We start from the raw sequence: 26,299 nt of genomic DNA, 5'->3' as shown, positions 1-26,299 counted from the left end.
GCCGCTGCCACTTGGCGTCGCCGGGTCCCAGTCCTTTCTGAGCCGTCCGGGGGCCCCAGGCGACCCTCCGCGAGACCGCGGTCAGCTCCCGGGAGCGGGGAAGAGCAACCAAAGCCACAAGACGCCGCGGCAAGTTCCCGGAGCAGTCAGCTGCAGCTTTCCCTTCTCTCTTCAGTTACAAGTACCCCGGCAGCTTCGGGCGCTTCCTTAGAGAAAATGAAAAAAGTGAAAAAGCGTGGAGGTGCTAGAAGTCGCTGACATTTTCCGTCGAAGCAGATCCTCTCGGCTCCATCCCTTAAGCAGGATTTCCAAACTCAGATGTATCCTTAGCGGAGGTATTCCATGTTGACAGATCTCTCGCCTCCCACAAAATGGGGCCGAGGAGGCGGCCGCTGTCTCCTCTATGGGCGCCGCCATTTTGTGAGGCGGCGGCGCGGCGGCAGGAGCCCCGGGTGTGTGTAATGGTTGAATAGAATGACCCCCTCTAGGGAATCCCCGGCGCTGACAGTTACGTAAGGGGCTGTGCGCAAGTGCGGCGTTTAGGGAATCCGCACAGCTCGGGACTCGCAGCTCTGCGGCCCATATCTCCACCACCCCTAAGAGGACTGGTGGGGGAAGGGACGGATGACCTGGTCTCCCTTCTGCCCCGCCCCCCCTCGCCTCCAGCCTGGGCTTCGCTGCTCCACTCCCCCGGCCTCGTCTCCGCCCCTCACTGGCTTCCGAGACACTTACTGGCCCTTGGGTGTCAGGAACTGCCTAGCCATAGCCTTATTCCAACCCCGTTTAAGAGGCAAACTTTACTTGAGAAATAATCCGTTTCCTAGAGTGAGCACCGGAAGCGTGGCTGGACTATATTACATAATTCTTTTCACTACCAAATAAATGTTCTCATTGGAATCACTACCTGAGATAACCCATCCAACCCTTTACTAGAATGTGACCTTGGGTGTCGGTGACTTTGCCTGTAGTGGCCATCGCGGAAATGGGAATAATAATATGCTTCACAATTCTTGAAGCTTAATTAACATTTGCAGCAAACGGCTGACCCCAACACCCCTTGTAGATATAAACTTGTGGTAGTATTTGTTGAGATGTTACGTCTCCCATTTGAACAGCCTCTTATTTTGAGCTTCAAAAATATTTTAAACCGGGATCGTATTAAGACATTTGAGAAAAAGCAAAAACATAAGATTTTATTCAATATGTTTTAAGCAAACTATAACAGACCTTAATATAAAAATATAAACGTTAATTATTATCGCCCAAGTTCAAAAGATTGCTTCCCAATCAGTTTAATTACTGTTTGCATAACTGCACAGAATAATCTAGTTTGAGAAATGAAACCAACAAAAGTCAAGATGAATTAAGAGCATGATTCCATTTCCACAGAACTAGGACAGACAGTTCACATTGTATTTAATTTACAGTTTGCTAAAGTTAGTTTGTGGGTAAGTCATGGAAAATGTGCTAACCAGGCCCCCCCTTACTATCGCCACAAAGCTCAGAAAAGCCGATTCTTTTAGACCTTATAAAAAAAAAGGTGACAGGTTGACTTTATTCCTATCAGTGAATGAAGCTAGCGTGAGGAGCTTCCCCTCTGGGCTTCCTTTCCCTCCCGAGCTCTACACCAGTTCTGTCGGACAGGCGGGGACTCCAAGGCAGCCCTTCCAACTGCCGGGCCGGGGACGCGAACATCGCCTCCACCCCTAACCCTGGAACAACCGGTAGTGGCCGTTTCCCCGCGCCTCCCCCCTTTCCGCCGGCTTTGTGTGCGTGTGAAATGTGCGGCACATTGCAGATGAACCCTAAGCCCGGCGAGCCGAGTCTATTGTTCCCCGCGAGGAGCTGCCGGGGCGGTGTGGAGTCAGGCGCAGTGCCGCGGCCGGCCCTCGGGGGTCGCTGTGCGGCTCTGGCTGCCCGGCCGTGGCGGCGACGCTGGAGGCGGCAGAGAGGGAGGCTGGCGGGGAGGGAAGCGGGCGGGCGGCGCGCAGCGGCTCGGCTGCCGCCGGTGCCTTCTGCCCGGGGACGCCCCGGCCGCGAGGCCGCGCGTGAATGTGTGCGAGGGCCCCGCGGAGCTGCGGCCGGAATACACGCTGTCACCCCGCTTTCCACAAACCACCACACAGACCTCCCCCTCCCCACCCCCAGCCCCGCCTGCCCCAGCCCCGCCGCCGCCGCCGCCGCCGCGGCCGCCGAAACTCCCGGGCCTCCGGCCACCCCGGCCCCTCACCGTCGGCTCGCCTTTCCCCTCGCCCGCTCGCGCGCCCCCGGCAGCAGCACCATGTTGAATCGCGTCCCCGGGCCGAGCCGCCTGAGCCGGCGGCGCTGAGAGGCGGGCGAGAGCCGGGCCGCGGGAGGGAGGGAAGGAAGGGGTGGGGGCCGCGCTCGCCCCGCGGCTTCGCGCGGATCCGGCAGTCGCCTGCCCCTCTAGTTTCGCTCCGATTTCTTTAAACTTTTTTAGAAATTCCCCTCCCTCCTTCCCTCCTCTCCCCCTGGCCTCCTGCTCCCTCCTTCCCCTCCTCCTCCTCCTCCTCCCCCTCCCTCCCTCCCTCCCTGCGCCGCCGCCGCCGCCGCCGCCGCCGCCGCCACCGCCGGCCCATGACTGAGCCCCGCCGCCGCCGGCCGAGGAATGGGCTCTGGGCTCTGGTAGGAAGCGCTGGGAGCGGGGGGCGCTTTTAAAACACCGATCTGGGTTTTTTTAAAACCTCCTTTGAAAAAATAATGGCAAACTCGACGGGGAAGGCGCCTCCGGACGAGCGGAGAAAGGGACTCGCTTTCCTGGACGAGCTGCGGCAGTTCCACCACAGCAGAGGGTGAGAGCAGAACCGGGGGGGCAGCGCCGGGGCGAGCCGGGGCGAACGGGGCTCTCCCGCTCGGGCCGCCGCGGGGTCCCGGCTGACAAGTGCGGGGCTTTCTCTCTCCCGCAGGTCGCCTTTTAAAAAAATCCCTGCGGTGGGTGGGAAGGAGCTGGATCTTCACGGTCTCTACACCAGAGTCACTACTTTAGGCGGATTCGCGAAGGTGAGTGGAAGTTTTAATTTGTATTTCCCTCTCGCTGGCCTCCTCCAAAAAGTCTCCTTTGACCCCGGAGTGGGCGCTCGGGGCCGGGGGGGTGGCCTGCGGGGGCCAGAGGCGTTCTTTTCGCTCCCAGCCGGTGGCACGGAGGCGGACGGCGGCGGGGCTGTTTTTGGCCTGGTGGCTCGCGTGCGCGCGGCGGGCGCGGGGCTCGGCGGGCGGGCGGCCCGGCGCCGGCTCGCGCCCTGCCCGGTGCCCGGCCGGCCCGGCGGGGTCTGAGCGCCGCGGCGGGGAGTGCGGGCGTGCGGGGCGCCCGCCCGAGCCCCGCGCCCGCCCCGCGCCCGCCCGCCCGCTCGCTCGCGAGTCAGCTCTGCCGCCGCTGCCGCTCTAGCACAGGCGGAGACACAGAGACACACAGACTCTGAGAGCAGTTTTCGTGCAACTCAAAATTAGCGCGGGCAGGTTTAACATCGATAATCGGCTGCGAAATGATCCCGGCAGCCGGGGGCACAGCCTCGGCCCCGTCGCCCTCGGTTTATACAGCTAACAAAAGAAACCAGGACCTGTCTCCAAATAGCCATCTTAGGCTTCAAGGCTAGGCAGAAGCTGTAGGCCTCAAAGAAGGGCCTATGGAGATGGATAGATCTGGGAGAGGGATCGGAATCGGCCCCGGCCCGGGCCCCCCCAGAACCTGCGGACGTCGCTGTCCGGAACAGTATTGATCCTTTTGAACTTTTTTTTTTTTAGTGTAAACGGACCGCGTTGAGATTTAAAAGGGGGCGACAGAGGGACTTGCGATTGGTTATTGTCCGGGCTTCAAAAACAAAACAAACCCACCAACATCCCCCCTTCCGCCCCCCAAAACAAAACAAGTGCTATTAAATACAGGGCTCTCGGGTGAAAACACAGTGATTCAAGCAGCCCTTGCTTAGCTACTCTTACGGATCGAGCCGAATCACCCACCGATTCCTGAGGGATCTGCAGATCTCTGTAGAATGGGTATTTATTCAGAGTTAGGTTTGAGTTTTCTTGGATTGTGCACTTTCAGACAAGTGTGGCTGTGTTTTTAACAGGTTTCTGAGAAGAATCAGTGGGGAGAAATTGTGGAAGAGTTCAACTTTCCCAGAAGTTGTTCTAACGCTGCCTTTGCTTTAAAACAGTATTACTTGCGGTGAGTAGTAGTGACTCTAACAACAGTGTTGGGAAATAAGGGATTTATGGGGAGATTTGCTTTAGCAAAAAGAAAAAAGAAAAGCCCCAAGCAAGAAACAAACCTTGCACATCAGTTTCTAAACTTCTGCTAATTTCAGTCTGAGAAACATTAAATATCCACAAGGGAGGTTCTAAGAAGGTGAAAGTTTTCCTCACCTATTTTAGGATTGTTTACATTTTTCATACAGAATCATTACAGGTGACACCCCATCCCCCATCTTGATAAACATTCTTTTGTGACATTGTTATTGATTGTTTGATATCCACAGAGGGGCAGAAAGGTGATGCTGAGTAAAAGAATCAAGATAGTTAATGAAACTTTGTATCCCTTGGGAAATTTTTTCTTTGTTTTGGAAACTCCTTTGCCTTTTTAAATTCTGACTTGAAGATATTGTTAAAAAATGAAACCTCTATGTGGAACCGTGTTACTGAGTAGTTTTTCAGAATATTTATGCATAGCATAGTGTGTTGGTGCCTTAAGTGTCCAGGATTGTTTTTTTTTTTTTTAAGAAATTCTTATGTTTTTAGAAATTTTTGACTGACTGAAAAACATTTAAAAGGATTATTATCTATTTAGGAAAATTAGGGATGCTACAAAATGGAATACTATAATTGGGATTTTCTTTCATTCTCCCCCTTTTTTGACTATTTGACAGAGTACATTTCTTATTTAGTTGGCATGCGCTATAGTTTAGATAATATATTTTGTGATTCAGCATTACTTTTTCTGAGTTTTTCTCCTAGGAATACTTTCATATTGTAATTATTATGAGGTCATCATTTATTTTTCACACTTAGTTAACCAAAGGTTCCTTAGTTGGTGTTTGTTACTTAACACTAAAATAATGCTCTTCATATTTTTTTTTTCTTAATAATGATGTTATAAGATGGCCTTTTTTAGGTAGTGTGGCTACTGTATAATTTGAGTTTGGCATTTATCATTGTTCCAAATGCAGTATCCAAATGTAGATATACTGTGTTATGTTCAGCATTCTGGAATAGGAAATGCAGTAATTGCACAGGTGTGCTTTCTATTGGCTATCTTAGATTGACTTCATGCTTGAAGCTGAAGAGTTCACAGAACTTTGTGAGTAGTTACTGAGTTGCACAGATGTCTAGAAAATATTAAATATGGTTAGTTATCTCTTGTGAGTGTGTGATGGCATGTGTCAGAGTGCTTTTTAAAATAAAGGATTGACACGAAAAGCAAAGTAAAACTAAATTAACCTCCAAAACTGTTGATTTTGTAGTGTGGTGAGAAGTAGAATTTTTCACTTGTGGTGATACTTATTTTTTCAGTTACAATACTGAGGAGTACTGTTAATACATGTCTTGATTTTCTGATAATAAGTTTGAATCATTGAATCATTTGAGTTGTAGACCTTTTAAAATACATGTTTTAAAGTTATATCTAGTACTTATTGGATGATTTATTGATTTCAGTATCCAGAAGGTGCTGTATGATATTTATATGTTTCATGGGAAGTGTGTTTTTCTGAAGAACTCCCAGTTTATTACAAGCTACATAAATACTGTTTTTCCAGTTGTGATTTCTATCTTTGGATCATATCATCCATTAATTATACTTATAGATACCATTTTTAACTATGTAGTTTCCAGATTGTTTGGAACTCTTTACACTATTCTCAGATCAATTTGAGTTTTATGCTCTTATTAGAAGCTACGTTTTGAACTATGTCTTTAGCTAAACTTGTTTTTCCTCCATATGTCACTCTGCAGGTTTGTTTTTGTAGGGTTGTAGCTAGGCTACTAGGAAAAAAGTTGAAGCATTTGTTTTGGAAAATAAAACCATGTGAAGATTTGCATGGCTTGTAAAGAAATACAAAAGAAATATGCTGGTCACAAACTGGGTACTCCCAACCTTGGAAGATTTTTTTTCCATAGTGGTGTAATATTGCTCAGTTAGAGGACATGTATTATGCTGGGTTTTACACCTTCCTCTGAAAAATCTTAACTGGCAGACAGGATGCCAAGCTTTCACAGTAATTCAGTTACTTAACCATAAGAGTGCCTTTGCATAGTAAGAAACAGTAATCAAGTGACTTTGCAAGTTCCCTCTTTGATATATTGAATTGAATATCGTGGTTTCCGATGAGTAGATAATGCAGTGTGTTTTATAAATCACAGGTGGACCAATTTTTAAAAAAAATATGAATGACTGTTTCATTTGACTTCTGTAAGATTGTCATTCCATGTGTTCTCATTTACTCTGCAAGTTTAATATTTGCTGACATTCTTCTGTAGTTTCATTATTAATTAGATGGGTAGTTGTTAGCCTGGTATTTTATGATGTAGTTTTATGATACTACATTTAAATAGAGAAGAGCAAGCTAATGCGCTGATGTGTGTGCACCTAGATATGTGCGTGTGTGTATATATATGTATAAATATGTATGTATATACACTAGCATTTTTGTTTTCATTTTGATGCATAGACATTAAATATAGAGACTTGAGTTTAATTGTCTGCCTAAAGTTAGCTTGATTGTATCTGACATTTTCAGTTGTAGATTGTTTACAAAAATTTCTTGCAGTCTAAAATTAAAAATGCAATTGAATGTTTTAACATTGGCTTTTAAAAGTCTGGCTATTGCTCATCTATGGTGTCTGTATATTTTGTTTTCACTTAGGTCCTTTCTTGGTATGTACATCTCAGTATACTCCACAGATATTTATTATTGGACTATCTTTATAAGTTTAAAAAGATAAGATATAACTTCCTACATTTTATAGATGAAGAAGTTAAAGTACAGAAAAGTCTAAATGGCTTTAGAGGCATTTGTTAATTCAACAAAATAGTTGTATTCTTGACATGTGTTCAGTAATATTTAATCAGTCAATTATGAATTCCCTTTTCTAGTCACAAATGATTTTAAGAAATTAAAATATAATTGGAAAGTACTTATGGTTAAATTTATGCCTGAGTGTATTTATACTCTCAATGTGTTCTTTATTTATTCAGTTAATTTTATATTTTTGTTCTGTTTTGGTGCTAATATTGGGGGACATTTTACAGCTCTTTTTGTTTAGAATATAAAGCCTTGATGTGAAGACTTAGGTAAATATTTCAGATATTTTAGTTGAACAGTTTTGTTTTAGCTTACTTATGCCAACAGTACAGCTATAGTCAAGGTTAACTTGATGTTTCTATTATAACGCTTCACTTTTTGAAAAAGAGGTAGGATATCTTGGACTTAAAAAATTTTGTTGTACAAAACTGTCTATTGCTGGTTTTCTTGGAACTGTTTTACATGTACCTACCTTTGGAATAGTCAGAAACTTTAACTGTAGAGTTTTCAGTTTTACTGTGAATTTATTCTTCTTTTTCCCGCTTGGTGGATGAAGCCCTCCCTTAAATTATAGCAATGAAAGTCTGCATTTATCAGGTAAATAGAATGAATACACTTGTGTGTTGAGTAGTTTGTATCTACCATGTAGATCACTTTTTTTTTTAAGAGAAAGCCTTTTATGAATCACTTGATGTTAAATGATAGAATGCTTCAAAATTTTAATTGAGTGAATTGATAAATTGAGTTTGTGTATCAATAGAATTGATAAATGGTGATTTGCTCTCCTTATGTAAGGAATGAAAGTAATATGGAGACTGGAAGAAAAACTGTATCTAAAATTATTTACATATGCATTTTAAAATTAATTTTTATAAACTGTATCCTTCATTTTGAACAAATCTTATTTCGATATCATCTGATATTCTGTTACATTTTAGAGGGTGTGTAAACTTGTTAAAAGGAGAAGTAGAAAGTAGAAAAAGTTGAAAGACTTATCAGACCTCAGCTAAGCTGGTGTTGTGTCTTAGAAACCATGTTCTGAACAACTTAAATTTGCCCTCAAGTAGGAATAAATCTAACTCTTTCCAGGGTGGATAGTTTCAGTGAGGATGCAAACTAAGGACTGTAACTCTCAGAAATGTTTATATGTTTTTTTGCATTAAAATTTTCTGCCTTAGCCGTTAAGTAAAAATGTCTGTTTCTAAACAGAATCACTTTTTTATAATCCTACCTCATCTCTGTTATGGATTCAGTGTTTTCAGTTTGGTTGTGTGTGAAATCCACTGTAACTTTGATAGAGAAGTACATCACTTCTGAGAATATTTTATAACCTGAAATGGAATTATATTGGAAGTTGGAAAAGGAAGGAAAAACATTTTAATTCACTGAAATTTAAATGCACTGGTCAGTGAGTTAAGCACTCAATATATGTTTTTAGGTAAAGTATTTAGCGTTTTTATTATTTGTGCGGAGGCTGCTTATTGGGCATTTTCTTGAGTGGTATAGTCCCACTAAAGTTGTCTAGTAAATATAAAGTTTGTTTGAATTGGGACATATGGAGTTGTGGTGGGGGGGGTTCTCTCTATTTCTTTGATCTGCCACCACCATCCTCACCACACTCTTGGGTATTTCGTTAGAGTGGAGATTCCTAATTTGTGCTATATGAAACAATTGTTTCCCTGAAATGTCCTTGAAAAGTGAAATGAATATGAGCATTACAACAATGCTAAATTTGTGTTACTTTACTGAGGGACTTCATAGAGGCTTTATTTGGTTACTGTGCCTTGTGGATCTTAAGACAATTTGGAGAAACACTATTAACTCCCTCCCGCCACCTGTAGTAAATGGTGGTTCCCAAACATCACCACTCATCACAAGGGAATGTTTGAGGAACACCTGCTAAGTTCTGTGGAGCACAGTTTGGGAACCTGAGCTAGAATAAATGAGAGTTAAGGAAGAAAAATTTTAAGTGTGGAAAATGAGAAATGAGAAGTAATTGTGTGTATTTATATAGACTTATATAAATACAGATTTAAATGATTTTTATGGAGCTGTTAAGTTGTTTATCAATGGCTGTGCAAAATTATATTGTTAACACTTACATAGTTGTTCAAATAGGGGACATTAAAAGTATCTTGTGTTCACTGCCAAGGAGAGAAAGGTAGCCGAATCATTGTGTTTTGTGGTATAGTAATTATTTTTATTGAAATGTAATAGTCATGCTAAAGTCGGTATATGCTTCAGTTTTACCATTTTAAAAACAGAGGTCATAATTATGAATTTTGATTTCAGGGAAAGCTGTTTAGAAGTAGCTTTTGGTTTAAGGACCAAACTTCCTGGAGATAAAAATAGAGATGTTAGAATTAAAGATTGTCATCAAATATTTTATGGTTTGAAATTGTAATTGTAATTTTTATGGAAAGCAAAAGTATTGGCTTTAGAATTTAAAATAAATGTAAATAACATGGCTAGTTCAGTTATCCATAGTAGAGCCCAGTAAGTAGGCAGGTTGATTCTTTTTAGTCAGAAGTACACAAAAATGTATATATGTTGACTGATGCTCATATTGATTACCTATCCTAAAGTTTATTAATGGATTCTCTTAGCAAATTAAACTTTTGGGGACCTGAAATAAACAGATGGTTCAGAGCAAATTGTCACTCTCAGTAACTTTCAGATTTTGTGAATTTTATTAGTGTGTTTTCGAAAAACTTTGTTATTGAAATGGAGTCTTAACATATATTTTTTAGTTTCAGACATTAAAAAATATCACTTGTGCTTGGCTACTTTTTGAGTATTCATTATGCTCTGAATTCAAAGTTAATTCAATTCTTCATTATATGTGCTCCTTATGACTACGTATAATGCAAAAATCTATTGCTGGAACTGAAATCTCTTAGTGATATCTAGGAGTAGATGTTGCATTATAAATTATTGCCCGCAAATGCTAGATTCATACTTCAATTAATATCTAAGTCAGTGTTTGCAGGTCTACCCCATCTTCCTGCAAGAGAATTTTATGGTGGGGCTAAATCTCTTGTTTTGGTTCTTTTATCTCATTAGTCTCTTGACGGTTCCCTTTTCTTGTCATGCCATTGGTTTATTAAAGTAATGGGGTCAGTTGTCCTTTATTGTTTAATTCCTAAGTCGTGTCCAGCTCTATGCAACCCCACGGAAGTAGCCCACCAGGGCTAATCCTCTGTCCATGGGATTTCCCAGGCAAGAATATCAGAGTGGATTGCCATTTCCTTCTCCAGGAGATCTTTCTTAGAATGCCCTAAATTCTGGATTTGGTTCACTACTTCCTTCTAGTGTCAATTAACCTGTTCCTCTATCCCCTGAATCCATTTCCTAAAAACTATTAACATTAGGTCTAAATGTTCAAAAAATTCAAGTTTAGTATTTTAGGCATTCTTTAATAGGTATGTGTGTGTTTAGTCCCTCAGTCGTGTCTGACTCTTGGGACCCCATAGACTGTAGCCCTCCAGGCTCCTCTGTCCATGGAATTCTCCAGGCAAGAATACTGGAGTGGGTTGCTGTTTCTTTCTCCATTCTTTAACAGGTAGTGCTGTGCTTTCATCACATTATGTGGCATATAATGTTTAGTTGTCCTGTTTTAGTGGTGTTAAGATTGATCAGGGTTTTTAAGTATTAATGATCTAAATAAAACCTTGTATTTTTTTAAAAGTATGCCCCAGGTGATTCTTTAAGCACGCTGAAGTTTGAGAGCAGCTGATCTAAGTATTGTAATTAAACCGATTTAGTTGCTGATATAACTGGTTTAACTTGGCGTCCACATGTTGGCCAGGGCTGCATCCAGAACAAAACCTGTAGGTGACACCTGGTCTAGGGGCACCTGCTCAAGCTGCACCTGTCATCTCTAAGCAGAGCTTGGATGCAGCCTGTTTTGTTTCTGGATTCTAGAGAGGGTAACCCAAGGGCTCCACTTCAGTTGAGGGATGAAAAAAAGATGAATGAACTACCAATTTGAACTTATCCTAAATGTATTTGTGTACTAATTTGGATTTTAAAAAATTAATTAAAAATAAAATTTTCTTAATATCTAATGTTTTTAAAAAGTAGGACTTTTGTAATATTTCCCCCAAATGGAATGCCATTTATTTTATTGAATTTAGTGAATGCTTTTTCCTCTTTGTGAGGATTTTGTTGGTCTATGCCAATACTGCTTAGAGGAGTTAACTTATATTGTATAAATTCCTTTAAAAATAACAATACTAGTAATAGCTTATTTTGTTTCATGCACTTAATCTTCATTTTTCAAACCATTTTCATATGTAAAATTTTAGTTTTATCATTTCAGATTTCAGAAGTAATTGCTGTTATTTAATCTCATAAAAAATAACACTTAGAAAAGAAATTCTTTACACCACTCAAACTCTTTTCTTCTGGAGCATATGGGCTATTTAAAAAAGAAATGGCTGTAGGTTATATCCAGCTTTCAATTCTAAGCGTCAACCATAACTGCCACTCAGTAAGGTTTATTTTATGTATTTTCAAACTGCACTTTCTCCCCCTTACGTTTCCATTCCCTTCCCTGGCTGTAGACTTACTTTAACATTTTACAAAGCATTGTCTTGGACACAACCCTACATTAGCCACAGTTGTTAAATATCTTTGAGTATATTCCATGACCTAGGAATGTTTACCTTTTGTTTCTTTTAATAAATGACTTTTTTCATTACCATATAAAGGGACCAAACCAATACGTTGCTTTTTATGAAGTAGGATTTGAAAAAAGTTGTGTAAGAATCTTCTGTTTGAATATATACCTTGTTGTGATATGTGGCAAGTCATCTTTACTTCTGGTGTTTCTTTCTGAGTTCTTCACTGCTGTACTTGGTAAATTCTTACTTGCAGTGTTCAGTGGTCGGGGCTCTGCACAGAGATGATGGTTATATAGTTTTACACATCTTTCATGGGGAGGTGTTTTCAGGTGAGATTTGTTTTTGTCCCTCTCCTAGCCAATTGCTTATCTTAAATAAACTGTTAATTTAAGTATTTTATGTTAATATGAGGTCAGTGGGAATATTATTCTATTAAAATAGGAGAAAAACGAGGCTGTAGTTTGGTCCCTAACCTGTAGTACTTTAGAAATGGGGCTGAATTTAAATGTGTTAGTAATAATGCCCAAGTTGATCACACTTTTCATAATGGTTCATGGATCAAGTGAGTTTTCAAAGTACTTGAGCTCAGATCAGACCACTAAGTATTTCATAAACAATATTTAGTACCTTAGCAGGCTGTACCTCCAAGTGTACTCACAAGTAATAGGTCAAGAGTGTTTAAGTGGTTTGGTATAATCTTTTTAGTTCATACCATTAAAAAGTCAAACTTCTGAATTTTTGAGTAGTTTTTCCTGGTAGCTCTACACTGCAGTGTATTAATATAGTAATAAGAATCTGATTGAGAGAGAAATATTAAACCTATCATTTTCTTTTCTTCCCAAGTTTTCTTTTTTCAAAATTGTTAATTTTTTTTGCTGTCTGTATGTACGTTCTTTTTTACACTTTATATTGACCAGTTATTTTGCCGCATTTGCTTTGTTGTTTCCTTTTTATATGTGATGTTGTATATGTATGTACACATATGATTGTTTTTGTTGCTGTCATTTGATCATTTGCTGTCATTACAGTTACACTGCCCTTTCCTCCTAAATATAAGTGTATATTACTTAAGAACAAAGACGTTATCTTATATACTAATAGCATGCACGCCTGCATGTTTAGTTACTCAGTTGTGTCCAACTCTTTGTGATCCTATGGACTGTGGTAGGCTGCCAGCTCCTCTTTCTGTGGGATTCTCTAGGCAAGAATACTGTAGTGGGTTGCCATTTCCTTCTCCAGGGGATCTTCTTGACCCAGGCATCAACCTGTGTCTCCTGCATTGCAGGCGGGTACTTTACCACTTGAGCCATCAGGGATACTGATAATATGACTATATTCATGTTAAGTTTTCTGTATTTGATTATTGTAATAATAGTGTAATGATCAGTTTCAGAAAGCCACATGAATATAGTTGTATTATTCGTATTACATACAAATCTTATTCAAATTTTACCAGTTGCCCCAAAGATGTCTTTTATAGCAGTCATACCAACCCATCCCTGAACTGTAATCTTGTATCACATTTAGTTGTCACATCTTGAGTTCTCCAGTCTTCTGTGTGATATTACCATTTTTGAAGAGTAAAAGCCAACTGTACTATAAAATTTGGATTTTTCTGAGGTATTTTTCAGGATTAGATTTAGCTTAAGCATTTTTGGCAGGAAGCATGTGATGTTACTTTGTCCTATTATTGCTAATAATAGCTTTGGTTAAGGTGGTGTCCTCCTGGTTTCTCCACTGTAAAGTTTCCATTTTCTCTTTTGTAATCAGCCAGTAACCCTTGGAGATGTACTTTGAGACTGTAAATATCTTGCTCACCATCACACTTTTCCCAGTAGTTCAAATATCCGTTGATGAATCTTGTCTGAATCAGTTATGGTGTCTATATGATATTTATTGTCTAATTTTATCGTTTCATCTACATTAGTTGGCAATCTATGATAAGGAAAATATTGTTTATTGTTTATTAAGAATTTATATTATACAATGGGTTAAAGTCTTATATTTTGCTGCTGAAGTTTGGCCAAGAGGAGCCCATTCAAGCTGCCTCCTTTGTATTTTTTAACAAGTTATTATTATTTCTTAGCTCTTTCTTGCATTCTGACAAAATAAGATCTTTTAGAGTCAACTGTGTTTTGCTTTTCTTGCTCTGGCATCAGCTATTTCTTCCAGAAGTCCTGGTTCCTTTTGGTGTGGAATGGTATATAGAATCCAAGAACTGGGTGGTAGGTGTGCTCAGTGTTATTAGGTTATTTTTTCTTCTAGGCCCTTTCAGAGGACAAAGTTAGAAAGTTTACTTATTTTAAATGTAAATATACGTGTTGTGCAAATCATAAGGCGATACTGATAGCTCTAATTAAGTCTGCACAAGTTTTCTCGTGCCTTCTTCCACTCCATGTACCTTCCTTCAACTGTCTTTAGAACACAAGTTTCCAACACCAGTGTATTTGTCTTGTTCTGTAACACAAAGAGAATAGTTTCAGAATCGTTATACCCATACAACTACAAACAACAAACCTGTGAAGTAGAGTTGCAGATTTGTTTGCATTTCTTTTTATATTCAGACTGACTTATATCAGTTAATAACTGTGTTAAAAAATTCACAGTGGTTGAATTCTTTTTTTCTGGGTATTGTTTTCAGTTAGAACATTAATGTTCATATTTTTTCCTTTTGTATTCAGCTTTCTGTTTTCCCCATTATTTGTTCCTTTAATTTTATTTATGAATATGTAAAACCCTTAATAAGATTGTAAAATCAAAATTGAACTAAGATATACTTGGAGGTTACCCTCTACCCTACTTTCTTCCCTACCACTTCTGCCCCATTCCTGCCCATGCTCTGTTGGTAACCAAGCACACAGTTTCTGGTTATCCTTCCTGGTTTGTTTTGTTTTGTTTTGTTTTATAAAAGTAAGGAGATACATACATGTTTTTTTGGTTCCCCATTTTAGAATGAAGAATGCACACTACTTTTTATTTTGCTTTTTTTTATTTAGTGTACCTTGACTATTAGTAAATTCATAAAATCTCCCCTTTTACAGCTGCATAGTATTCTGCTGTGTGAATATATCTTACTTTATATGTCTAGTCTCCTATATAATGACACTTAGGTTGTTCCCAGTATTTTACAATAGCAAATAATGCCATATGAATAATCCGCAAATCTAGTAGCCAATACAAAGCTATTTTCAAATTTTTGGAGATGTATCTACAGAGTAAATTGCAAAAGTGGGGATTGATGTCATAATCAAATAGTAAATGCATCAGTCAGTTCAGTTCAGTTGCTCAGTCGTGTCCGACTTTGCAACCCCGTGAATCGCAGCACGCCAGGCCTCCCTGTCCATCACCAACTCCCGGAGTTCACTCAGACTCACGTCCATTGAGTTGGTGATGCCATTCAGCCATCTCATCCTCGGTCGTCCCCTTCTTCTCCTGCCCCCAATCCCTCCCAGCATCAAAGTCTTTTCCAATGAGTCAACTCTTCTCATGAGGTGGCCAAAGTATTGGAGTTTCAGCTTTAGCATCATTCCTTCCAAAGAAATCCCAGGGCTGATCTCCTTCAGAATGGACTGGTTGGATCTCCTTGCAGTCCAAGGGACTCTCAAGAGTCTTCTCCAACACCACAGTTCAAAAGCATCAATTCTTTGGCACTTTGCCTTCTTCACAGTCCAACTCTCACATCCATACATGACCACAGGAAAAACCATAGCTTTGACTAGATGGACCTTTATTGGCAAAGTAATGTCTCTGCTTTTCAATATGCTATCTAGGTTGGTCATAACTTTTCTTCAATGCATATGTATTGTATTAAGTACTGCCAAATTCCCAGCAGATTCTCTCCAGGTAAGAGAGAATTATTTTGCATTCCCATCAGCAGTATATGAGAATGCTTGCTTCCCATAGCTTTGCCATATGTTTGTCAAGCTTTTGAAGTTTTCCTGATCTGGGGATTTAAGAAATAGTATCTCACTATATTGTAATTATTGTGACTTTATATAGCATGTTTTAATATTTGGTAGTGCCATTCTCATCTCACAGTTCTTTTTTTGTTTTAACAGGAATTTTGTGGTGATTGTTGTTTTAATATGAACTTTAGTGTTGACTTCCCTGATAGCTCAGTTGGTAAAGAATCCACCTGCAATATAGGAGACCCCAGTTGGATTCCTGGGTTGGGAAGATCTGCTGGAGAAGGGATAGGCTACCCACTCCAGTATTCTTGGGCTTCCCTTGTGGCTGAGCTGGTAAAGAATCCATCTGCGATACGAGAGACCTGGGTTTGATCCCTGGGTTGGGAAGATCTCCTGGAGAATGGAAAGGCTACCCACTCCACGATTCTGGCCTGGAGAATTCCGTGGACTCTATAGTCCATGGGGTTGCTAAGAGTGAAGACATGACTGAGGGACTTTCACTTCCACTTTTAGTGTTAATTTGTTCTAGTTTCGGAAAAAAGCTTTTTTTTTAAAAAAATTGGGGATCATATTAAATTAAAAACAGTTACCTTAGGAGAATGGAAATGATGATATTGCGTTTACCTATCCTGGAAAAACAGAAGTCTTCTATTCAAATCCTTTTGTGTCATTCAGGAATTTATAAAATAGTTATCCTTTTATAGGTTTTTGACATTTCTTAAATTTATTCTTGAGTATATTATCATTTTTCTTCCTATTGTAAGTGTAGTTTTCCATTGTATCTTCTCAGTAGTTACTCTTTATTTATATGAAAGTTATTGTGTTTTTTTATTGTAATCTGGTGCTTTACTCAATTTTTTTGTCATTTGTATTAGTTAGCATTGATTAAGAAAGTTTTTAGACATACTAATATGTCATCTGCAAGAAGGGGTAGCTTTACTTTTTTTTCCTAAATTTTGTGCATTTAATAATTTTCTTTTGTCTATATTGATTGGCCACCTTTAAATAGTTGGGGAGATGAGGGCGTCTTTTCCTTGTGTTGATACTGACCTTGGTTTTATGTTTCTATTATTTTCCTGTTGAATAAGATACTGCTTGCTGTGTGTTCTTGATGCAGTCTTCTTTCTTTTGGCCACAAGGCATGTGAGATCTCCAACCACTGGACCACCAGGAAAGTCCCCTTGATGCAGTCTTAAGTCTATATGTTCTATTAACATATTAATAGTATTTCTATGCTTGTTTATTGAAGGAACAATACTGTTAGACTTGAAAGTCAGATTTAATGATATCCTTCATATGTTTATCCACTAGTGTTTGATTTTTTAAAATCTGTAATAACAGATAATAACTGAGAGGAACTAATACTGATTTTTAAAAATTTTAAACCTTATTTTGTAGCTTATGTTTGAATGTGAATATTTCTCATATTCCAGCAGTTTAACAAATAAATAAAAATCGGCTAAAATAATAAATGATAACTTTGGAGGAAAATTCAGTTCAGTTCAGTCGCTCAGTCGTGTCTGAAACTTTGCAACCTCATGAATTGCAGCATGCCAGGCCTCCCTGTCCATCAACAACTCCTGGAGTTCACTCAAACTCACGTCCATTGAGTTGGTGATGCCATCCAGCCATCTCATCCTCTGTCATCCCCTTTTCCTCCTGCCCCCAGTCTCTCCTAGCATCAGGGTCTTTTCCAATGAGTCAACTCTTTGCATGAGGTGGCCAAAGTACTGGAGTTTCAGCTTTAGCATCATTCCTTTCAATGAACACCCAGGACTGATCTCCTTTAGAATGGACTGGTTGGATCTCCTTGCAGTCCAAGGGACTCTCAAGAGTCTTCTGCAACACCACAGTTCAAAAGCATCGATTCTTTGGCGCTCAGCCTTCTTCACAGTCCAACTCTCGCATCCATACTTGACCACTGGAAAACCATAGCCTTGACTAAATGGACCTTTGTTGGCAAAGTAATGTCTCTGTTTTTCAATATGCTGTCTAGGTTGGTCATAACTTTTCTTCTAAGGAGTAAGCGTCTTATAATTTCATGGCTGCAGTCACCATCTGCAGTGATTTTCGAGCCCCCCAAAATAAAGTCTGATAACTGTTTCCACTGTTTCCCCATCTATTTTCCGTGAAGTGATTGGACCAGATGCCATGATCTTCATTTTCTGAATGTTGAGCTTTAATCCAACTTTTTCACTCTCCTCTTTCACTTTCATCAAGAGGCTTTTAGTTCCTCTTCACTTTCTGCCATAAGGGTGGTGTCATCTGCATTACCTTTGTCTATTTGTCCGTTAAAAACTCTTCACTATTTTATTCTTTGCTGGCCATTGCATCACTTTTTATACAAAAACAAGACAATAATTTTATTAATATTTTTAATTCATTGGTTGATTTTTATGTTATTAAGACTAGGATAAACTATGATTTGATAGTGGTTTGATTTTTATATTCTCAACATAAGATGTAATTGTCTTTATTTAAAAGTTATCTTTATAGGTTATCTACTGTGAGGAGATGAAAAGCAAATTCACACTTTAGTTACAACCTGAAATCTTAATCCATTATCACTAAATCAAATGTGTTATATTTTACATTGTATATTTGCTTCTCAGAATTAGATACAATTTGGATATTAAAGTCCTGCTAGTTCTGAGAGTTGCTTGGAGCATTCCTCCTTTATCCCCCTGTTTATAAACTATGGGGGTTAGTTTAAATAAGTATGTGTGTGTGTGTGCGCGTGCACACAAACAGAACTGTTTATTAGCTCCAAGCAAATTGGTTGGTAATTTCTTGGTCAGTTTTTGATCATATCAAATTTATAGATATGTACCTTGTACATTTAAGTTTTATACCTTAAAGGAGCTAAGTTGAGATAGGCATTAAATATTATATGCAGATTTGCTTGAGGAGCCTAAAAGCTTAGATTCCTAAAAATAGGAGTAAGAACTATGTACTTAACAACCATTGGCTATGACTACTGAATCTATCAATTCATAACATTATTTTGAATTAAGGGATTTTAAGAAGGTGGTCTAGCCCCAGGCTTTTTGGTAGAGTAGAAACAAGGATATTTTTCCTGATGGGCCTGAATGAGGATAATTGACTGGTTTTACATCACTATTCCTGAATGATGGGAGGGGGAATGTAGAGGCCAATTCAGAGCTGCCTTTACTACTCTGTTGTGGTTTAAAAGGAATACATGCAGAAGGTTGTGGAGCTTTCTTTTTTACTACAAAACATGACCTTTACTTTAAGATGATTTTACTGACTTATACTGTCTATGAGGCATAGGTATTAAATTGTTGTCTGGGGGTGGTGATAAATATGCACGTGATTTATCATTTGTATCCTGCAGTCTTATCTCTTTCTCTTTCCTGTTCAGAGGATTATGTTTGTAAGAGAGGTGAGTATTACTGGAAAGCCCACAACAGAATAACAATCACTGGAAAAAGTTGCTTTTTCTCTAAGTGTTCCCTATTTTAAATGTCTTTCTTGGAAAAACTTAAATTAACATATTTGGTAAAGCTGGCCACTTTTTTTTTTTTAATAACCAGAAATACTAATTTAAAGTTTTCAGTCGGATACATTATTTTTTAGATGGAGACCTCTACTGGAAGTATGAAGCAATAGATGAATTTTATTATACATTGTAAAATATCTAAACAAAGGAATGTATAGGGAGATTTATTTTAAAATTAGTCAAGGTAAAGTATCCTAGAGATCCTTTTGAAGAATCTTTCTGTGGTACTTTAGATAATAATGTACTTTTGGTTTCATGACATCATCTTAAGTTTTTAAAAAGCAGGAATTTGTTTTTTCTTACCTGTTTATTGAATTTGGCTTGTGCCCAGCCCTATACTAAATGATTTACAGTGATTCATTTCTTCTTCATACCTCCCAATCACATAGGTACTGTTACTATTATACTGATGTTATAGAAGGGAAAATAGGACAAAAGAGTTTAAGAATCTTGTCCAAGGTCACACAGTAATTTTAGGAGCTAGTATTTGAACCTGGGCCATCTGGCTCTAAAAAGGGTGCTGTATTGTTTTCTCTGAAGTACACATGATTTCATCTTTATAAAAAAGTGTATGAAGACAAGCTCCTGAAGGGAATATGAAAATGGTTGGGGTAGTTGTGGGATTGTGGCTTTTTATTTAAAATCTTTTAATGTATCTTTTTACAATAAGATGTGTGCCGTAGTACAGTTTATAGTAGAGTTCATTTTTACAAATATTCATCTTACTGGATTTTTACAACTTTACAAAATAGACATTTTCCTATTCTTATAGATGAGGGGGAAAACCTTTATCATTGCTAAAAGTAATCTTAAAGTAATGCTAAAGTAATCTTAAAGCTACTAATTCAATATTGATGCATTATAGTTGGGACTGAATCAGATCCCCTGCCTTGGGGAGGTTCTTAGGAACTCAGATAGGTACAGTGGGCCTCTTAGCAAATGAGAAATCGAATTTGGGGAATTCTGAATGAATTGAAAAATTCTAAACGGAATTAGTAGTTTAGTATGCCATTGATGTCGCCTTAAGCATAACCTTTTCTTGTGTGGTTTTATGAAACAAGCACCAGGAGTCAGTTCTAGCTGTAGAATATAAATTAGCATTGTGATTAATGTGGCATTTTGTGCAGTTTTATGTAGCACTTAATTTTTTTTTTGAGATTAAATAGACGCTAATGTGTCTCTATCTCATTTTATAAGCTAAAATAGAATAGAATCCTGTGTAAGGAAAGAGTGGATAACAGAGTGTTACTGATTTATACTATTCATACTATCATGTGAAGATCCAAGGATTTTGCAAATAACCACTATTTCTGAAGAACTGGATACTGGGAATGTTGGAGGCACTTTGGGGGTCAGGCATGGCATGTTAATTATCATCATAATAATAGCTAACATTTATTGAACTTTACTCTTTTCCAGGCATTTTGCTTAACCTGCATTATTCTAATCCTCAAAACCTTAAAGATTGACACCAACCTCATTATAGATGAGGGAACTAAGGTTTAGAGAAGTTAAGTAACTTGCACAAGGTCACACAACTACAAAGTGGTGGAGCTGGAATTTGATCCAGGTCTTTTGCCACCAGAGATCAAACTTTTAACCAATACAGAATATTGCCCTTTAGTGGTTCAGTGAATAATGACTGATCGTTTATCATCTCTCAGACACTATTCTATGCACTAGACATATGTCAATAATGAAAACAGAAAAATCTGTTTTGAAAAATCTCCTTTGGAGCTAAAGGAGACAGATAGTAAATAAGTAAAAGCAGGTATGTTAGATAAGGACTCTTTGCGATCCCGTAGACTGCAGCACACCAGACTTTCCTGTCCTTCATTATCTCCTAGAACTTGCTCAAACTTACGTCCATTGAGTCGGTGATGCCATCCAACCATCTCATCCTCTATCATCCCCTTCTCCTCCTGCCTTCAATCTCTCCCAGCATCAGGGTCTTTTCCGGTGAGTGTGCTGTTCACATCAGGTGGCCAAAGTATTGGAGTTTCAGCTTTAGCATCAGTCCTTCCAATCAATATTCAGGGTTGATTACCTTTAGGTTTGACTGATTTGATCTTCTTGCAGTCCAAGGGACTCAAGAGTCCTCTCCAACATCACAGTTCAAAAACATCAATTTTTCAACACTCAGCGTTCTTTATGGTCCAACTCTGACATCTAATGATGACTACTGGAAAAACCATATCCTTGACTGTACGGACCTTTGTCAGCAAAGTAATGTCTCCGATTTTTAATATGCCTTCTAGGTTTGTCATAGCTTTTCTTCCAAGAGCAAGAGTCTTTTAAATTCATGTCTGCAGTCACCATCTGCAGTGATTTTTGAGCCCAAGAAAATAAAGCTTGTCACTGTTTCCATTGTTTCCCCATCTATTTGCCATGAAATGATAGGAATGGATGACATGTTAGAAGGCTAATAGTTGGTGAAAAATGAGGATTTGTACCAACGAGTTTCATAGCTCTTGAGGTGGTGATAAGTAGCAATATTTTGGGTATCTAAAGTTTCAGATCTAAAATTTTAAGGCTTTAAGTAGCAGATACCTACTCAGATACTTGCCTATCAGATGTCAAGTTTCATACTGTTTAAATTATAAACTTTATTTTTGTAAATTATCATAGTTTAGTAACACATGCTCATTGTACACAATCTAGAAAATAGGAGGGGAAAATAATGAGCACTGTTAATATCATCTGAGCTAGGCTTATGGCTCAGATGATAAAGAATCTGCCTGTAATGCATGAGACCTGGGTTCGATCCCTGGGTCAGAAAGATCCCCTGGAGAATGGAAGGGCAACCCACTCCAGTATTCTTGCCTGGAGAATTCCATGGACAGAGGATCCTGGTGGGCTACAGTCCATGGGATCACAAAGAGTCAGGCAGGATTGTGCGACTAACTTTTCACTTTCATGGGCTTCCTGGTAGCTCAGCTGGTAAAGAATCTGTCTGCAGTGCAGGAGAACTCGGTTTGATTCCTGGGTCGGGACGTTCCCTTAGAGAAGGAATAGGCTACCTACTCCAGTATTCTTGGACTTCCCTGGTGCCTCACACAGTAAAGAATCCACCTGCAGTGCAGGAGACCTGGATTTGATCCCTGGGTTGGGAAGATCCCCTGGAGGAGGGCATGGCAACCCATTCCAGTATTTTTGCCTGGAGAATCCCCATGGACAGAGAGGTGCCTGGTGGACTACAGTCCATGGGGTTGCAAAGAATCGGACACGACTAAGTGACTAAGTACAGCTCACGTTAATATCATATCTTAGCATGTTTTCTCTTAGTCTTTTGTCATAAAGATTGAGCCTAAAAATCTGTCTACGGTAAACTGACTCTGTGTTTTCCTAGTAAAAGGTTAACTCTTTAGAGCAAGAACTGTGCTCTTTATTTCTCTATTTTGGGTACCTACCACAGTATCTGCTTTATAAGTTAAGTGCTGGGTACTGCTGCTTTTGTTTGAATTAACTGTGCTAATCAGTTGGGTGCCATATTCTTGCACATTCTTTAAGGAGATATTGTGTCTTTTCTTCATTTGTTTTGAGGTTTGGTGAATGAGCAGTTAGTATGTGTTGGTAGACTTAGTATACTCTGTACTTCAGCCATACTTTTATGTTTAGAGTTTTCTTTAAGTTTTTCTCATTTTTCTGCCTTTGTATTTGCTGTTTTCTCTGCCTGGAACTCCTTTCCTTTTTTCTGTGGCTGACATACTCCTATCTGTCTCTGAAAATTTTTCACATGACTGTCACCTCTAAAAAACCTTCTGTTAACTTTTCAAACAGCTCAAGTGATCCTTCTTTAGGGTCCCACTCCCCCCCCCATTTATATCTCTTTTATAAACATTGCTGTAATGATTTTTTCATGTCTGTCTGTATAGCACTGTTAACCCAAGATGTAGGGACTTAGTTTTGTGTATCGTTATAGCCCCATCATCATAATACAGTGCTTTAGTGCATAGGAGTTTACTGTGTGGCTAATGGGATCGATGAATGAATGCTGAAAAGGGTCACTGAAGAAAGAAAAGAAGAAAATCAGTTTAGTTGGAGGGTAGAGAGAAGCTTATGGAAGAGGCCTCAAACTTTGCATCAAAAGACTAGTTGGAGGCAGGAGATGGAAGACTTTTTGGTATGAGGAAAGTGGGAAATGAAGGTATGCGGTATGTTTTAGTTTTGGAAATGAACCACATTATGGGAGACCTGAAATCAGGGCAAGGTGTTTGACCTTTATTATTCTGCGTATAGCAAGGATGTGAGATTTCTGTTGTTTTTTGTTATTGTTTAAGGAGATGAACAAATTCTTAATCAAAATGATGTTTGGGGAAAATTAGTTTTATATTGGTATAGATGTGAATTAGGGGAAAGTAGTGGCAGGAATGACAGACACACCTGCCTGAGTGATCAGAAAATGGGATATTATTTTTATCGTGTATTCAGATAAAATATTATTTGAATTACTACTTCTATATTTTGCACTTTTAATATGGAAGTAAATTGACATAACTATATATTAGTTTCAGATGTATGATGTAAGTGATTCAATATTTGTATACATTGCAAAATGATCACAAGTCCATTAACTTCGGTCATCATACATAGTTGATTTTTTAAATTTTATTTTATTTTTTAGTTGAAGTAGAGTTGACTTTAAATGTTGTGTTTCAGGTGTACAACAAAGTGATTAGTTGTATCTATTCTTTTTCAGATTCTTTTCTATTACAGGTTATTACAAGATACTGACTATAGTTCCCTATGCTATATAGTAGATCGTTGTTGTTTATTTATTTTGTATTATAGTAGGGTGTATCTCTTAATCCCAAACTCGTAATTTATCCCTCTCATACGTAATTGATTTTTTTCCCTTATGATCAGAACTTTCAAGATGTATTCTGCTAGCTTCTTTCAAATATGCAATACAGTATTATTAACTATAGTCATTATGCTGTACATAACATCCCCATGACTTACTCTTTTTATAAATGGTAATTTGTACTTTTTGACCCCCATCACCCAATTCCCACCCCAATTCCACCTCCAAGCAACCACCAATCATTTGTCTGTCTCATTGAGGTCGGTACTGTGCTAAGTGAAATAAGTCAGATAGAAAAAGATAAATACCATATGATCTCAGTTATATGTGGAATCAAATAAGCAAACAAAAAAACAGGGATTGCAAAGAGTTGAACCCAACTTAGTGACTAAACAGCCGACAGCCAGCATCATTAGTTTACAGTCATATAAAATTTTGGATTTTATATATATTATTAGTTCAGTTTATCTTCTAGCTCTGTGCTGAAAGGAACTTTTTACAATTTCATCTCCAAGTTCACTTTAAAAGCTTATCTATTTTTGGTTGTGCTGGATCTTTGTTGCTGTGTGCAGGCTTTCTCTAGTTGTGGCAAGCAGGGGCTACTCTCTAGTTGTGTCAGGCTTCTAATTTTGGTGGTTTCTCTTGTTGTGGAACTCGAGGGCGTGGGCTTTAGTAGTTTCAGCCCATAGGCTCGGTAGTTGTGGTGCACAAGTGTAGTAGCTCCGTGGCATGTGGAAAATCCTGAACCAGTGATTGAACCCGTCTCGCCTGCCTTGGCAGACAAATTCTTAACCACTGGACCACCAGGGAAGTCCCCCCCCGTCCCCCCCCGCCCGACTTATTTTTCTTAACAAGCTCTGGATCTCAGCACTTCTGCTCCAGTAACTTAGCAATCTTTTTTCCTTCTGTTTTCCCAAAAACACGTGAAACAGGATCTAGTCGGGATAAGTGTTTATCTATACTCATGATGAAATCAGGCTGAACTGAAGACAGGTACATAGCCATTTAGAGTTCTTTAGATTGTTTTCTAATATTGGGTGTTCCTGGACATGCATTTGTGTAACTAGTATATATGGATTATTTTGGAAAAGGTGTTTGGGAGTAAGAAAAATGATCTAGTGAAATATGTGGGGCTTTGTTGTTACTTGCAATCTTTATTTTGACACTACACTGATTTGATTTGGTTTGAACATTTCTATATTTTCTCTACTTGTGAGTGATTTTTAAATAGTGATCACAAAGCTTGAAGTGAAGTGAAAAGTTGCTCAGTCGTGTCTGACTCTTTGCGACCCCATGGACCATACATTCCATGGAATTCTCCAGGCCAGAATACTGGAGTGCATAGCCTTTCCCTTCTCAAGGGGATCTTCCCAAGCTAGGGATTGAACCCAGGTCTCCTGCATTGCAGGCGGATTCTTTACCAGCTGAGCCACAAGAGAAGCCCAAGAATACTGGAGTGGGTAGCTTATCCCTTCTCCAGCGGATCTTCCTGACCCAGGAATTGAACTGGGGTCTCTTGTATTGGAGGTGGATTCTTTACCAACTGAGCTATCAGGGAAGCCAACCTTACAAAACCTAAGATTATCTCCATTTTCACTAGCAATCCCTAGCCCCTTTCAGAGTTTTTCAGGTGGCTACCACTGTTTCAGCATCAAATCCAAACTGAAAACATCCAGGCACAGCATTATCCAATAGAACTTTCCGCAATGATGGAGATGCTCTGTGTCTGCACTGTCCCATATGGTAGCCACTAGTCCTGGGTGAACATTGAGCACTTGATATGTAACTGGTCTGACTGAGGAACTGAATTTTTAATTTCACTTTATTTTGATTAATTTAATTTAAAATAGCCACCTGTGCCTAGTGGCTATCAGAGAGTGCATGTCTAGAGGAAGAAGAGAAACCTTGAGTATCAAGACCGGGAAAGTTTTTCCTAAAAGTCCCCCATTGGATTTTCCCAGGTGTCTCTTTGGTCCGAAATCAGTCACATGCCTACTCCTAAATCAAATATTAGCAAGGAAAACCATTTCCCCAGGTAGCTTAAAATAATCAGGATTCAGTGCTGGCACAGTGGACCCGGCCCTGTCTGGGTGGGTGCAGGCAGCCGGGCATGGAAGGGCTAAGAGGTGCCAAGCCAGCCCATGGTGGCAGCAGGAGCCAAAGCTGTGGCTTCTGGGCCCTTCATGATGAAAGATCTGAGGACACTTGTCTCTCCCTTGTGAGGTTTATAGGTTGGGCGGTAAAGAGATGCTGACAGTGTAAAATCTGTAGGACCTTGCCAGGGGAATCAAAGCTTAGGGCTCCACCCCAACTCATCTTAGTGTGTGAAGAAGTATGTAACTGGACAACATTCTGACTATAAATAGAGGACTGGTATTCCTAAATGATAATAATCTGGTGTTTTG

General features: G+C 39.3%; 1 protein-coding gene across 2 annotated transcripts in view; it reads left to right on the top strand.

The window, feature by feature from the left end:
• The first annotated feature begins 2,194 nt into the window (after positions 1–2,194).
• ARID2 (AT-rich interaction domain 2) overlaps positions 2,195–26,299 on the top strand; it is a 207,012-nt gene continuing 182,907 nt past the window's right edge. For both annotated transcript variants that reach the window (XM_004006425.6, XM_042246829.2), the window contains exons 1-3: positions 2,195–2,813; positions 2,928–3,021; positions 4,089–4,186. In XM_004006425.6, coding sequence (XP_004006474.1) covers positions 2,722–2,813; positions 2,928–3,021; positions 4,089–4,186 — 284 coding nt within the window. In that variant the 5' untranslated portion in view covers positions 2,195–2,721. The remainder of the gene's footprint in view (positions 2,814–2,927; positions 3,022–4,088; positions 4,187–26,299) is intronic.

This window comes from Ovis aries, chromosome 3, assembly GCF_016772045.2.
Source record: "Ovis aries strain OAR_USU_Benz2616 breed Rambouillet chromosome 3, ARS-UI_Ramb_v3.0, whole genome shotgun sequence".
NCBI lineage: Eukaryota > Metazoa > Chordata > Mammalia > Artiodactyla > Bovidae > Ovis > Ovis aries.
This window is presented reverse-complemented; position numbering and strand designations above follow the sequence as displayed.